Source organism: Choloepus didactylus, chromosome 4, assembly GCF_015220235.1.
Source record: "Choloepus didactylus isolate mChoDid1 chromosome 4, mChoDid1.pri, whole genome shotgun sequence".
Classification (NCBI taxonomy): Eukaryota; Metazoa; Chordata; class Mammalia; order Pilosa; family Megalonychidae; genus Choloepus; species Choloepus didactylus.
Window position 1 is genome coordinate 119,902,217 of NC_051310.1, and position 16,396 is coordinate 119,918,612.

Consider the following 16,396-nt stretch of genomic DNA (forward strand, 5'->3'; position numbering starts at 1 on the left):
GGTCGGGTTAGGAAGGGAAAGTCGGGCCGCCTTAGAGAGGACTGTGGCTGGATGGGTACTCTCCGAGGACGACTTCTAGGGCCCTTTGCCCTGGATACCCAGGGTCGGCCTAAAACCGACTTCCCTGCGGGGACTCCCCGCGGCCAGTACCCGAGAGGGGCGGCGAGGCAGAGGGAGACAGTTGCGTTCTGTGGCGGGAAGCTTGTCCACGGGGAGCTCCGAGGCATCCCACCATAGCTGAACCGACCTAGGAAGAAGGTCGTTAGCCCAGTTCCGTATTTTTATACAGGTAAATGTCTTAAAGCATCCAGATCAACAATTAATTTGTTTTTTGTTTTTTGTTTTTTGTTTTTTCCGAATATCGGGGAAGCGCATTCATAAGTGCCTGGTTTCTATGCTTCATCCTTTAAACTACAAAATAAGGACTTCTGAATTTCTGTGGCTCATACCAACATCTAAAAGATTTGAGCATTTCGCAGGGAATTTTTAAGTATGTGAGATCATTAAAGCGAGCACTTTTAACAAAGGGTTAAATGACTTATAACTGTTGTCTAAATGGCTCTTACACTTGTCAAATGGGGCATGGCACAAGATTCTGTATTCCTACTTTGTCAAATTTTTATCTCCTGATTGGGACTTCTCTTTTTCCCTTGCCCTTTTCACCCTTCCCCCATACCCCATTATACCTCTTTACTAATGGTTTGCCCTCTTTCATTTCTTGAACAAATGTTTATTTGGCTCCAACTATGTGCAAGAGGTATTGTTCTAGGTGCCTAGTCTATTTCAGTAAAGAAAACAGTCAAAAATCTCTGCCCTCCTGGAACTTCTATTAGATGAGGCAGAAAATAAACATAAATTCTATAATGTGTTAGAAGGTGATGGTGCTATCAAAAAAAAAAAAAAAAATAGATCAGATTAAGGGGGATTGGAAAGTTCCAGAGTTCGGGGATAGGAGTTGCTATATTAAATATGATGGTCAATCTAGGCAGCATTTAATAGGTGCTATTTGAGCAAAGACTTGACGGAATTGATAGCCAAGTGACTGGAAGAAGAGTATTCCAAGCAGAAGGAAAGACTGAGGCAAGAGCATACCTGCCTTGTTCCAGTAATAACAGGGAAACCAGTATGTCCAGAGAAGGGCAAGCAAGGGGGGAGGTGAATAGTAAATAGGGTCAGAGAGGTAATGGGTAGGCAGATCATTGTAAATAGGACTGAGTGAAAAGGAAGCCATAGGAGATTTTGAGCAGAGGAGAGACATGTTCTAACCTATGTTTTAAAAGATCCTTTCCCCCCCAATCTCCCTCACCACACGCGCACACACACACACACACACACACACACACACTGAGTTGAGATTAGAATGTAGGGGACAAGTGTGGAAGCAGTGAAACCAGTTAAGAGATTATTGCAGTAATGCAGATGACATGATGATAATGTCTCAGGCGAGGGTGATAATGATGAGAAATGGTTGGAAGTTAGAACTTACAGATTTACAGATTTACTAGAGATAGGATGTGGAGTGTGAGATAGAGGAGGAAGTGGAGGATGACTTCAAAGGTTTTGCCTACGTCCACAGAAATATGCTATATCAACTGAGATGAGAAAGACTGCAAATGGAAATGTTGGATCCAGGAGTGAGAGAAGTCTGCATTATTGTATGCATTTAGAAATCATCAACAATGGTATTTAAAGCAAAGAGACTGAATGTTATCACTAAGGAATGAGCGTAGATAGAAAGCAGCAGAGGATCAAGGCCTTTGTCCTGTGACATCAAGAGTTCAGGGAGCAGAGAATCAACCAACAAACAACATTGAGGATGAACCAGTGAGATGAGAGGACAAAATGACCCAAAAAGTGTGGTGTTTCAGAAGCTAAGTGAAGATCATTTATCAGAGAGGAGGAGGGAGTAAGTGTTTCAAATGCTGCCATTTGGTGAGGATGAAGAATTGAAGATTAACTTTAGCAATACCATTGGTGAACTTGACCCTTCAAATGTTGGAGACAAAAACCCTGTTAGTAGTTTAAGAGTAAATGGGAGAAAAGGAAGCAGAGACAGTGAGTGCAGGCAGTTCTTTGGAGTTTTGCTGCAAAGGGGAATGGAGAAATAGGATGGTAGTCGGCAGAGGTGTGTGGGTCAAGACTTTTATATATTTTTTTAAGTTGGGAGAAGTAGTCACGTCTATTTGCTGATGAAAATGATCCATAGAGAGGTGAAATTTGATGGTGAGGGAGAGAAGAAACAATTGAATTATCTGATATCCTTGAGTGTTCTAGAGGGACTAGGACCTAATGTATAGTTAGAAGGATGGGATTTAGATAAGATCATGGGTAGTTCAACTAAAAGCGACAGGCCAGGAAGGCAGAATATATGGGTATAAACGTCAGTAGGTGGTTAGATGTGGTTTTGAGAGTCTGGAACATTTCATTGCTTCTGTTTCCTCAGTAAAGTAGAAAACTTTGCCTCATACTTCTAATATTTGATATGAGCACTTTGACATATCTCCCAGTCATTTATTCACTCAACTAACACTTACATGATACATACTAGGCACTGTTCTAGGTGGTAAATATATAACTGAATAAAAGTCACTGCCTTCATGGGAGTATATATTTTAGTGGATGGAGACAATAACCATATATATATATCAGCTTTGATTATTGGTATGAATGCAAATAAAACAGTGTAAGGAGGAAGGGGGTAATTTTTTATTTTTGATCAGTCACAGAAGTCCCCTCTGAGGTGACATTTGAGCAGAGATCTGAATGAAATGAGGGAGTAAACCATGCATATATCTGAGAAGAATATTTGCAGCCGAAAGAATAGCCTGTGCAAAAGCCCTGAAACAAGAGTACATTTGCCATATTGAAGAGCAGCAACAGGCCAGAATGGAGCAGAGGGAATGAGGGAATGAGTAGAAGATAAGGTCAGAGAGGCAGTAGGGGGCTTAGATCATGTAGGCCTTGCAAACCATTGGAAAGACTTTGTTTTTCACTCTGAGTGAGATGGGTTGCTGGGTAGTTTTTGAACAGACAAGTGATGTGGTTTGACTTACGTTTTAAAAGGCTCAGTGTGGCTGCTCTGGGGGTTCTAATGGGGGTAGGCAAGGGTAGAAATATGGAGACCACTTAATGGGCTATCACAGTAATCTTAGTGACAGATTATGGTGACATAGAGTGGTAGCAGTGGAGGTGATAGAAGTTATCAGATTCTGGCTATGTTTAGATGGAATAGCTGAAAGGATTGGCTGGCAGATTGGATGCAGGGTGAGAGAAAGAAAGAAAGGAAGAAAGACTAAGGTTTCTGGGCTGGGTTACTGGAAGACTAGATTTACTGTTCACTGAGGTGGGCAAAACTGAGGGCGTAGCAGGTTTGAAGGGGTAGCATTGTGAATTTGGTTTTTGACAGATTAGAAATATCTACTTGATATTCCCATCCATTGTCAAGCAGGCAGTTTTATTTATGGGTACAAGTGAAGAAGGCAGGGCTGGAGATAAAAATTGGGGAGTCATCACCAGATAAATGGTATTTAAAGCCATAAACCTGGATGAGATAACCAAGGAAGTAAAGCATATATAGCAGAGAAACCATCAGAAGTCGATAATTAAAAGTCAAGGAGTGGAAGAAGAACCAGCAAAAGAAAGCACAAAGAATAGTAGTGCCCACTGAGGTGATGGGAGAGAATTGAGTGGTGTCCCAAAAGCCAAAGAAAATGTTTCAAGGAGGCAGAAATGATTGTGTCAAATGCTGATAAGATATGTACTGTGAAGACTGAAAACTAACCATTATTTTACTGATTTTTATCTGATGATTATTATTCTGTTCCTTTCTAGACTGGCAGTGCCATGAGATCAGGGATCCTATATACAAGATATATAGTAAAAGCTGCATAAATATTTGTTGTGGCTATACAGCCCCCCTGTCTGAGCCCTCATCTCTCAGATATTATTCTTCACATTGCTGCCCATTAGTCCGACCTCTCCTCCTTAAAATGCTTAATGGCTCCCCTTTACTTACTGTGTCAAATCGTGGCACCTCTCTTGGTGTGACAAGTCTGTCCATGCCATCTCTTTCAGTCTCATCTCCTATCACTCCTGTTCATAATTATGCCCTAATAATATGGAACAGTTTGTAGTTTTCTCCACAGACCTTATTTCATCCTTCTGTGACTTTACGCATTCTATTCTTTCAGCCTAGAATGATCTTCCTCCTATGTTTGGCTAAAGTCTACCTTTAAGAATCAGGAAGCTTTTCTGAACTGACTTGCTCAGGCTGCAGGTAGCCTTCATGGAACCCTGTGCATATCTCTCACAGTTGTTTTAGACTGAATTTAAAGTTTTTGTACATCCAATACCCTCTTGAGAATATAAACTTCTTAGGGTCGAGGGTGTATCTTTATTCATCTTCCTCTACCTGATACCTAGCACAGTGCCATCTTCTTGGTAGGCATTCTATAAATACCAGATTTTAAGTGAGCAGGAAAAAGAAGAGGAAGGCTTGTAAATGTGAGCTGAAGATTGTGTGGATCAGTGACTTGACAGTAAGTAGAAAGGATGGTGCACAGTAAATTCTAGACTAGGATAGAAGGCAGAATTTTGAAAGAAATGGTAAAGATATACATTTTTATGAACACATGTCTTGACTAGATAAAGCAGTATATATGCCTATGTCAAAGTCACAGGAAAAAAAAACTAGAAAAATCATTTTTAAACTATTCCTTGTAATTCTAAAATTATTATATAGTAATTTGCAATTATTTAGAGTTCTAATGGTATATATTAGAATATATGAGGTAAACTATATTACATACATAATTTTTTATTAAATTTTTAGGACATCAATGCAAGCCTGAATAAGAAAAACAATTTCTTCCTCCAAAGCCATGGCATATCAGTTATACAGAAATACCACTTTGGGAAACAGTCTTCAGGAGAGCCTAGATGAGCTCATACAGGTAAGAAACTAAAAATCAAACGTTTTTATTTAGATGGGTCTATGATAATTCTTGCCTCATCCCCAGGCATAGAGATATGAGGTAAAATATCTTGGACTGTTTGACCCAGCAAGTCAATATCATTGATGAATAACCTCAAATTCCTGTTTATTACACTGTCCTGACTACAGTACATAAAAATAATGATGATTAAATGATATGGTTGTTATATCTAAATCTCCAAAGATTTTTGTTAAACAAAAAAATTGAATTGTTGGTTTTCTCCTTTTCGTATTTATAATAAGGACATATTCTATGTACCTTTAATTTTGCCCAATTTAATAGTCTTTTGAGATTTAAATTAGAATTTTGAATTTATATTTCAATTTTTGGAGAATTAACCTTTTTATGTAAATTCCATCTAATACTATATTGAGTATTTGCATTTATTTAGATCTGTTTTATGGGCTTCAATAAGATATATTTATTTATTTATTTTCTAACATAGGTGCTATGTTTTTATTTAGAAGAAACTTGGTTCCCTCAATTTATTGAGAGCCTCTTTCCAGACCTAAGAGGAAAGATAGACAAAGTTTTGTTCTGGCTTTGTAACATCACTGCATGTTTCCTTTTCAAAATTATTTTCAAACTTTGCTTCTTAATTGTCAGTTACAGCAAAAGAGAATAAGGAATTCTAGTTTAGAGACTCTGGTAAGCCTTGGTTAAATTTTAGATAATAATTCATATGTTTTTATTTATTTTAAGTCCTACTATTCTTCCCTAAGAGGATTTATGACCTTTACTTTTTTCAGTCTCAACAGATCACCCCTCAACTTGCCCTTCAAGTTCTACTTCAGTTTGATAAGGCTATAAATTCAGCATTGGCTCAGAGGGTCAGAAACAGAGTCAATTTCAGGGTAAGAATATTTTTCGCAATCTAGAAGTCTGCACCAGTGGTTGTTGTCATGGTGTTTTTTAGGATCACTGCATGTCTAGTAATTGTAATAGAAAGAGGTGGCTGTATCAAAATCTGGAATTTCTTTTGTAATAACTAAATTATATTTTTAAATGAACTGTATAAGTTCATCCACTTAATATGAGATACAGAGTTGTTTTTAGGCTTTTATTGCATTGTTTTACAAATCAGCCTGTGTATATTTGGCTACCTTCCCTGAAGAGTTACTGAGATTTCAAATGCCTGAAACATTATCTGCAGGATTGAAGGTAAGTGGCAGAGTAATCCCTAAGGTTCAGTTATGTTTTTCTGTCTCTGAGCTTCACCCATTTCAGAAAAGTACAAAGTTATTTCCAGAAATAAATTTGATCAGTAGATACTTGACTTTTTTTACAGTTATGATTCTGGCAAAATTATTTTATCTTTGATTGTATAACTGTATGTGGAAATCTTCCCGTTTGTCATCTAAAACCTGATCCTTTAATTCTAAATTGTTCCACATTACTACACATAGAAAATTTGTTCAACTAGATCAAAACAGTCAGTGTCCGGGGATGAATGTGGGCCCGGCATCGTGGGACTGAGAGTATCTTCTTGACCAAAAGGGGGATGCAAAATGAGATGAAATAGTTTCAGTGGCTGAGAGATTTCAAATGGAGTAGAGAGGTCACTCTGGTGGACATTCTTATGCATTATATAGATAACACCTCTTAGGTTTTAATGTATTGGAATAGCTAGAAGTAAATACCTGAAACTACCAAACTTCAACCCAGCAGTTTGGACTCCTGAAGACAATTATATAATAATGTAGATTACAAGGGGTGACAGTGTGATTGTGAAGACCTTGTGGATCACACCCCCTTTATCTAGTGTATGGATGAGTAGAAAAATGGGGATAAAAACTAAAGGACAAATGGGGTGGGATGGGGGGATGATTTGGGTGTTCTTTTTTCACTTTTATTTTTTATTCTTGTTCTGGTTCTTTCTGATGTAAGGAAAATGTTCAGAGATAGATTGTGGTGATGAACGCATATCTATGTTATCATACTGTGGACAGTGGATTGTATATCATGGATGATTGTATGGTGTGTGAATGTATTTCAATAAAACTGAATTTAATAATTAAAAAAAAAAAGAGTCATTGGATTGATAAGGTCTTCTAATCATTACCTTATTGTAGGTTTCTCGTTTGGGTCTATTCAGCTAAAATGAAAGGAAATTTAATTTTTGCATTTCTCTTGCATAGTGTTTTGTAAGTTAGTCTATTTTCCAAAAACTATAAATAATTTCTTGGTCTTGACCAGGACTTAATTTCCATTTTTGCTTTTTCTTTTCCCACTGCTACTGCTCTAGTTTAAGCTTTCATCACATTGCCCTCCTATATTAGAGCAAACTCAATCAATTTTAATTCCAGAATATTTGCGACAGCCCTCTCTTTAGGTTGGCAGGGCATATGGCAAAGAAAAAAGAGATAGTACATTGATAAACACCTAATTTTCAAAGCCATATATTTTTTATTTATAGTAATTTTTACCTAACCTAGCAGTAAGATTAAAGACCTGTTGAAAGAATAGAATAATCTTAGCATGTTAAATTTTTTTAATGCTTATATGAATTCCATGTAAGAGAGATTATTTAGTAGAAAGTTAGAGTTAAAAAATCCCAAGTATGAGAGTAAAGCCTTTATTAATTTATATATTGACATTTATTAGAAATCGAGTCAAAATCTATCAAGAGCCTTGAATTAATTTTTAGGAAAAAAAAATTGAGATTGAGCTTACATATACAGGCTTTTAAAAGTGCACCCTGGTATGCTTTTGAGAAAATGTATGTCTGGAGATAAAATAGAGTAATAATAAGTAATAAACATTACCAGTACTGATCTTAACACAGTAATTAATAAAGCATTAAAAAATTTATTGATCAAAAAAAAAATAGTCCTTATAACAGCACTGACAGTTTCCTTTTGCCTATCTGTTTTTTGATGTTTCTATAACAAACATGTATTATCTAACATTTTAAGATGCTATTTTAAATTTTTTTTAAAAAAGTGTTGCCCAGTTGGGAATATATGTTAAAAAAAAAATAGGTATTTATTAGGGGTATGTTGAAGATACAATTTGATCAAATGACTTGAGTGTTAAAATTGGTATTTGGCCAAAGCCAGATATTATCATGTAAAAGGAATGTTTTGAATATAAAGATTAAATCTAAAATTTCATTTTTTTCAAATGTAATTATTCAGTCACACTTGTATGCTTGAGATACAAAATAGATTCTTTCTAGTGAAAACAGTGAAGAAGCAAGATATTTAAATAACTAAAAGTTAAATACATAAAGATTATTTTATTTCATATTAGGGATTGTAGTTCAAGCAATTCTAAAAAGATTAGATTTATATCTAACCTTATGTTTAAATTCTTTAAAACATTTGTTAGCTTTAAAGTTATCTGGCTAATGTACTTTTAATTATATTAATCATTTATTTCTTAAATCTAAATATTGGAAAGCATTTAATAACTTTTATACATAAAATTAACAGCTTTCACAGTGAAGTTTTGTAGCATTTTAATTTTGCAATAAAATAAATGGGCTATATACATTTATACTCTAGCTAATAGAATTTCAACATATAAACATACAGATTTTTCACTCTCAGTTATATCTAAAATGCTTTATTTCTATTTGGAAGTGAATATTCATGTACTAAACCCTAAATCCCATTGACCATGTCCTTTTTAAATTATTGGCACAGGTAGCACCAACCAGGTATGATGGTAAACTACACACTCACAGGATCATTAATTGCACACAGGCTCACGGATGCCAGAATTGAACACTCAGGTTGGCATTTGGCTATTTAGCCTTCCAAAGGCTTATACCACAGATCTGATTTTTTAATGTATTTTTTTACATTTACAATTCTGTGTCCTTTTTCACTTACATTATGTCCTGGGTGATTTTACATACATTAACCTCTTTCCACCCCACTGAACTGCTCCTGCAAAGTTATTTATTCCTCAGTCTAATGCATAATTTCTGATACTGTTGATTATTCCCTCTTTTTTTGATACCCATTCTTCCCTTGAAACCATACTATCCTAACTTTTCTTCTATTCTCTGGCCTCTTCCTCTCAGGCTCCGTTGTCATTCTCTTCCATATCTGCCTGTCCCTTAGTTTTTGATATTCCTTAGGGTTTTCAGAACCTCTACATCCTTTCCTTGACTGATGTCATCCAACCCATGCCTTTAGTTTAAGTCATTGTGCTTGTTCTCCCATGCTTTCTCCTATACTCCAACTGCTTTTTGAATATATCTCAAATTCAGCAAGTCCCAAATGTAATTTCCCTCTCAACCACCTTTTTTCTGTGAAAGCACTGTTACTCAAACAAGAAACAGGGGAGGTACCTTAAATTTCTCCCTCTCCTCCTGACCATATCTAGTTGGTTGTCACGTCCTGTCAGTTCCATCTCTAAAAATCTCTCCACTTCTACTAATTCCCTTGCTGCTTCTGTAGCAAGGCCAGTTTTTTTTCTGCCTCTCTGGTTCAGCCAGCTAAGAGGCATCAACTTTTCAGCTGATCTCCCTCCCTACCCTCGAGTCATATTCCTCTAATCTATTCTTCATGCCATCACCCAAAATGCATATCTAATCAGGTGACTCCCTTGCTTAAACTCTTGCATTGACCTCACATTACCTTTAGGATAGGATTAAATAAATGCTCTCCAAGCCTCTTCATGATCTCCCTCACCTCCTTACACATTCTGTTCTCTGGAACTTACTACCCCAATCCTACTGTTTCTCTTCCTTTCTACTGTCCCACCTCTTCTTTTATTAACTCTTAACTTATTCTTCAGGTCAGAACTTAAACTTCATTTTGTCAGAGAAGCATTCTCTGTTCTATCTATAGGACATCGATGTTTGTCATACCATTGAGTGCCCCTCCCATTATACTCAGTAACTTACTCTTTCATAGGACTGTTAAACTAGTGTTTTGTTTTTTTTTAATTCAGTTTTATTGAGATATATTCACATACCATACAGTCATCCATGGTGTACAATCAACTGTTCACAGTACCATACTATAGTTGTGCATTCATCACAATCTGTTTTTGAACATTTTCCTTATACCAAAAAAGAATCAGAATTAGAATAAAAAATAAAAATAAAAAAAGAACACCCCCCCCACATCCCACCCTATTTTTCATTTAGGTTTTATCCCCCATTTTTCTATTCATCCATCCATACACTGGATAAAGGGAGTGCGATTCACAGGGTTTTCACAATCACACTGTCACCCCTTGTAAGCTACATTGTTATACAATCGTCTTCAAGAGTCAAGGCTACTGGGTTGGAATTTGGTAGTTTCAGGTATTTCCTTCTAGCTATTCCTAATACATTAAAACCTAAAAAGTGTTATCTATATAGTGTGTAAGAATGTCCACCCAAGTGACCTCTCAACTCCATTTGAAATCCCTCAGCCTCTGAAGCTTTATCTAGTTTCATTTCGCATCCCCCTTTTGGTCAAGATGTTCTCAATCCCATGATGCCAGGTCCAGATTCATCCCCTGGAGTCATATCCTGCGTTGCCAGGGAGATTTACACCACTGGGAGTCAGATCCCACGTAGCGGGGAGGGCAGTGAGATCACCTGCCAAAGTGGCTTAGTTAGAGAGAGTGGGCCACATCTGAGCAACAAAGAGGCACTCGGGGAGACTCTTAGGCACAATAGGTTAAGCCTCTCCTTGTAGCAACAAGCTTCATAGGGGCCAGCCCCAAGACAGGGCTCAGCACATCAAGCTGTCAGTCCCCAATGTTTGTGAGAACAGCAACAATCCAGGTGAGGGAGTCCAACACCTCTGCATTCTCCCCCAGCTCTTCACGGGAGCCCCGAATATATATTTTTATTCTCCACCCAGATTACTTTAGGATGTATTGCACTTGTTTTAATTTACTTGTTTTAATGAACTCCCTTGCTAAACTTAGCTCATTGATGACAGAAACCATATCCGTATTTCCCACCGTTGTATACTCAGAGGCTAGCATATAGTAATTGCTCATATTTGTCAAATTCATTACCAATTCATTCATAGCCATCATAATTGCCTTAATCATTCTCCCTTTGTAGAACATTTAGATGGAATCCAAATTTTGCTGTTATAGATACCACTGCAGTTGTATGTTTTTGTGCTTAATACTTTTTTCTGAATAGAGGGTTTGTTTTTTTTTTTAATAAGAACTTTTTACTAATTAGAAGAATATCCATGGCACAGGGCGATGTATGTGGTAGTCTTAGTGACTGATAACAGTAATGCATTTGAGCGATATACAGTATGAAAATTAGTTTAGGGTTCTTAGGAAATCCCTGTTTTTGTACAAGTTCAGAGGATTAACATACACAATAAAATACGTAGCTTTTAAAAAGTGCTTGTATGAAAGATTCACAATGTAGCCACATGAGGGCAGTAGAAATGCAAATTCAAGTTTCCATTCAGCTTTTCTTCTGATTTCTGCTAAGTAATTTGCAGACACTTTTACAGTGCTGAAAATAGTATGCTAATTAAAATATTTTTTAACTCTTTCTTAGTAAATTTATATAGGATTCTTTTTACATAGGTGATGTGATTAAAATTAAGGAAAATCTTAAGCTAGCTAAGCTTCAAATAACGTAATATACTGTTTTTTAAGAATTATGTACTTAGAAACTGAGTTCTCTTAAATTGCTTTGGAGAAAAATGTGAGGGGAAAATGGCTCTTCATGTTATGTCTAAATATTTTGTTTTAAAGGGCTCTCTAAATACGTACAGATTCTGCGATAATGTGTGGACTTTTGTATTGAATGATGTTGAATTCAGAGAGGTGACAGAGCTTATTAAAGTGGATAAAGTGAAAATTGTAGCCTGTGATGGTAAAAGTAAGTGTTTGCCTAATTACTGTGAAAGCCAAGCTACTTGAAATCTTGTTTTATAAATCTTTATCTGAAAAGCTTAAGGGGCAACAGATTTGACTTCTATCTCAGCTAGATTCTGAATTCCAGATCTCAAAGAATCCTCTTACTCACTTTAGTCTCATGTGACATTAGACTACTTCCAGAGATTGAATTTTGTATGGGGAAGTAAAGGAGGAAATTAATAAGCTTTTTTACCTTGTTGCAAATGTTAAGTGTTTATCAGGCTTTTTGTACCACCTTTTTCTTTAAGTAAGTATCGATTAATTTTAACAGTTGATTTCTGTGTTGCTGGATGCTTATACATTTTATAGTTTAAAAAGTGATTATTTAAAAGCAGATTTTAAGACCATAAGCGCCTCATCAGTCATAATGGTAAATATTCATTCCTCTAATCTTTTATGCCTGTGCAGATGTATTCTCCACAGTAGATTTAGGAACTTGTTCAGGTCCTTAATGTGTCAAAAGTTATGCATCTCTGCTTTCTGTTCCATAATTAGTTATTTCCTTTTTGCTAATTATGTTTTAAATATATATTTATCCTTATTATCTGAAGCTTTTGTGGTCAAGGTAGCTATTCCTGAAATTAAAAGAAGACTGCCACTCCCCAGAAAGGGGAATTTTGAAAAGGAAGAGAAATGCAGAAAGTAATTGCCTCCATCTCTCAGGCTCTGGGTTGGATTTTTTGTTTTATATATTTTAGATTTCAAAAGAAATTTCTAAATCATTGAAGAAGTGTAGAGAATACAGAAAAGCACACAGGAGAAAAATGATCTGTAACACCACTTGGAGATAACTTCACTTTTAATATTTTATTGTATAACTTCTACTCTTTTATATCAGAAAAGTCTTTGATATCAGAAAGTCTTGGAAACTGGCAACATTATGACAATTTGTACCTTTCAGGTTAACTAGGATCAATCATGCTAAGAACTTTAGGTTCAGATGACTTTTTAATAAAGTCATCAGATACTTAGATCTTTTTTGTCATTACAGCAAGAAACAATGTTGTTTTATAATTTTAAGGCCTTTTTTTTTTTAATTCCCATGAAGATGGTGCCAAGAGTTACTGCATCACAAGATGATAACATTTCGATGTTTGAGATGATGTATAATATTTTTCATATATTTTTCTTATAGTTTAGGCTAATAACATCCTCATAATCCTCAGTGTACTAATTTAGTACACTGCAAAATTTGGGCATCAATTTATAACTCCTAGGCTTCTGTCAAAGATAAATTAATGATGTAGACCAGTACTGTCTTATAGAACTTTCTGTAATGATGGAAATGTTCTATGACTATACTTTCCAGGAGCCCCATGTAGCTATTGAATACTTGAAATGTGGTTAGTGCAAGTAAGAAATTGAATGTTTTCATTTCATTTAGTTAATTTTTTGGACAGCACTGATGTAGACTAGTGGAATATCAGTTTCAGTCTTTGAAACATAGCTAGGAACCAAAAAGTAAGTAAAGAAAGCCTCTGAGCAACCTTAATGAAATTAAAAAGTCTGTGTATAGATATGTATTTTACTTACAGGCATTGCCATGTGGTGGTCCTTAGAGTGTGTTACCCTTGCTTAAAGATGCAAGATATTTTTTTCAAACCTTCAGTGGATGAGAAATAGCTAATCAACCTTACCTATCACAGTGGCTCCTGAGGACCTTCTACAACACAGTGTAGTAATTATTTTCTAAGAAAATATCCTTGAGAACTCAAGAAAAGCTTAGATTGTGTTCCATGTACTTTATATCAGTAGACAAGAATGCACTCATAGAAAATTAAAATATAAATGGTTTGGCATCTACGGGTTGATGCCACATAAATAAGGTACTACTATAAAGTAAGCCCATTTTATTCTAAAAGCCAACTTTCTGAAATAAAGTTGGGTACCTAGTATAGAAGCAGAGAGAAAGTGATGATAGCTGAAATTTTTATGTTTCACACCAGGATATTTCTTTAAATACAATTCTCTTCTAATTATATGTTGTGGTCCTTTTGTGATTTAAAATTTTGGGACAGTAGGGTACCTGAAAAAAAAATGTGGTTATAAGAGTTATATGAACAGAATATAGAACTTGGTTGTTCTCTAGCATAAATGGAGAGCTAAGCAGTCTTTTTACCTCTGCCCTGAGAGGAAAGTTACATAAGTTCTCAAGGTATTTCCATGATTAGCGACCCTCTTCAGCATTGCCGCCTCTTTTTCCCCACACTTCAAACCACTACCACCATTAGTTCTTATTTTATTTTTTAAGAGATATTCTTAAAATATTTAAATTTAAAATTACATTACTCCTTGAATTTACTCTTTCTCTCCTCTGTGTTCTAGATACTGGCTCCAATGCTACAGAATGAATAGAAAAAAAATGGCTTTTTTATGCCATCTTCTGTTATTATTCATCACTTTTTGAAGAGAAGCATAGAAGAGACTTTTTTTAATTTATTCTAGCAATGCAGAAATGACTACACTGTGCTCTACTATCAGAGAATTCCAGTAGAAAGAAGCTTATAACTCTGTAGCCTCTTAATTACCTGTATTATACAGCATGAAGAAACATGACTTTTTTTTAATGACAAATCAAAAGTTGTTGCCTTTGTAAGAACATTCTTTAATAAACTCATTTTAAAACTCAGTATAATAATGAGTGGTGCTGTAAAGCTAGCAATATGAGGTTATTAGATGAGCATTTTGGAAGAGCACCATGTTCCTTGCAAATGAAATTAGAAAATGCATTTATTTCATTAATCATGTTATTTTCAGTGATTGAAACTTGTGCCAAAAATTGTGGATGGAATTTTACTTAGAAAATCCCTTTTTTTAAAAGTACAAAACCAGGAGTAGTCATTGGTATGAAAAGCCTTTAAGAAGTACAATTCAATTAGGAAAAGTTAGATCATCTTTAGATAGTGTCCATAGTCAAAGCAAAACCAAAAAACCTATTCCCAATAATGTAAAATAGTCTCCACATGACATGTAAACTGTTTCTTCAATTGGCCATATTGGTCAAGTTTCATACATTTTTAAATGATCTAAATCTTATCAGTTATTAGACTTTCAATTAAAAATCCCATTAAGTGTAATTCCTTTGTTCCCATGTTTTGTTCTTTCATTTGTCAATCTTAAGAATATATAATGAAGAATGTGGCATTTCCAGAATATCCAAAGACGTAGAATGTCAATCACCAGGTAGTTGAGTGTCTGGAATATAACAGCTGACTATATATAAATCGTGTTTATGTGTATCATTAAGTAAGATTAGGTTCTTCACAGCCCCATCCCATTTACCCCATTTCATCCCTAGTTCAATGTGCTTAAGCCACCACATACACAGGTAAAAGATCACCTTTTTCTCTCTGCTGAGAGAAAAAAACAGTAAAATAGCTTTTCACAAACCTATTACAATTTTAAATAGTTCTTTATCTTGCACATAGTCCCCCTTTTTCCAAAGAAACATGTTATACAGTAGGTATATTCCTTTTTTAGCATCCGAAGCTGAAGTGTGATCAACTTGGCAACATAGATGTGAGACTTGTTGGTAGGACAAGAGGCAACATTACTAACTTTATTATGTGAGAGACAGTGCTTTGTGTGTTCCATATATTCTCTTGGGCAGTCCTCACAATGGCCCTGAAAAGAAGTTTGTTCCATTTCTACAGATGAAGAAACTGAGTTTTCTTAATTGCAATTAGCCAAAACGAATGCTTTTTTCTTTGGAGATTCAACAATAGTGTTTAGGAGACAAGTGTATTGAGAGTAATTTTAGAGCGATTGTAGAAATTTGAATAATCTATTTCATAAGGAATAAGTCATGGTTTAAACCTTTTTTCCTGTTATTAGTCACTAAAATCTTAAAGATGTATAGGGCTGGAACTGTATAACTTTACGAACGTAAAAATATCGTATAAATGATGTCATTATATTATGTTTGCAAAAGATACAAAAGGGGCGTGTTGACCCTTAGATGAGGATTTTTTTTAATAAGATATGGTTAACTGGTTTGATCTGCCAATTGTAGTAGTAATGTCTTAGGCCATTCTCTGGGTGCTCCTACAGTGTTACCTCAGCATGTCACAATAGCTGTTGACTTTCAGATTAAAGCGAACTTTTTCATCCTAGTGTCCCAATCTGTGTACTCTTCCATGTTGACTTCCTAGCTTTCACTAATCACAATCACTTCGTCTGTCCCAGTTATGTTTGAGGAAGGAAAAAAAAAAATTGGATGGTGGAGCAGTGTACAGGAATCCTGTATTTTATGCATGATTGTTTTGTAAACTCACAGGTTCTCTAATTAAAAAACAAAAACCTGATTTGGCAGAAGTTAAGAGTCATAGCAAAAAAAAAGTTGAATCTAAAATTTCTCTTTTTATCTTTAGTTACACCATTTTCCTCCATTTTTCTTCTCCAATCCTTGAAAGCAGGACGGGAATTTTCTTGGAGCCATTAATAGTCTTTGAGAATTGGAGATACATGAAACAAAGTTGAGATACCCAGGAAAGATAACAGAGTATCTAGGCAAAACTAAAATTAGTCTGGCCTAGAGGAGCACTGGTGAGAATGAGAGG

General features: G+C 35.5%; 1 protein-coding gene across 3 annotated transcripts; it reads left to right on the forward strand.

The window, feature by feature from the left end:
- The first annotated feature begins 13 nt into the window (after positions 1-13).
- On the forward strand, positions 14-14,469 carry GTF2A2 (general transcription factor IIA subunit 2). Of its 3 annotated transcripts, none has more exons than XM_037833819.1 (5): positions 14-289; positions 4,832-4,952; positions 5,744-5,848; positions 11,673-11,799; positions 14,163-14,469. In XM_037833819.1, exons 2-5 carry the CDS (start codon positions 4,881-4,883, stop codon positions 14,186-14,188), a joined length of 330 nt encoding a protein of 109 aa, XP_037689747.1. In that variant the 5' UTR covers positions 14-289; positions 4,832-4,880; the 3' UTR covers positions 14,189-14,469. The 3 variants fall into 3 exon arrangements, with proteins under 3 accessions (XP_037689747.1, XP_037689749.1, XP_037689748.1); XM_037833821.1 differs by lacking the exon at positions 14-289 and adding an exon at positions 364-490; XM_037833820.1 differs by lacking the exon at positions 14-289 and adding an exon at positions 2,159-4,538.
- Positions 14,470-16,396: the final 1,927 nt, after the last annotated feature.

Bases quoted from the DNA above. Each gene is read 5' to 3' on its own strand.
- GTF2A2 (XM_037833819.1), top strand. From the start codon at position 4,881: ATGGCATATCAGTTATACAGAAATACCACTTTGGGAAACAGTCTTCAG. The intron at 4,953-5,743 runs GTAAGAAACTAA...TACTTTTTTCAG, and splicing joins GCCTAGATGAGCTCATACAG to TCTCAACAGATCACCCCTCA. The intron at 5,849-11,672 runs GTAAGAATATTT...TTTGTTTTAAAG, and splicing joins GAAACAGAGTCAATTTCAGG to GGCTCTCTAAATACGTACAG.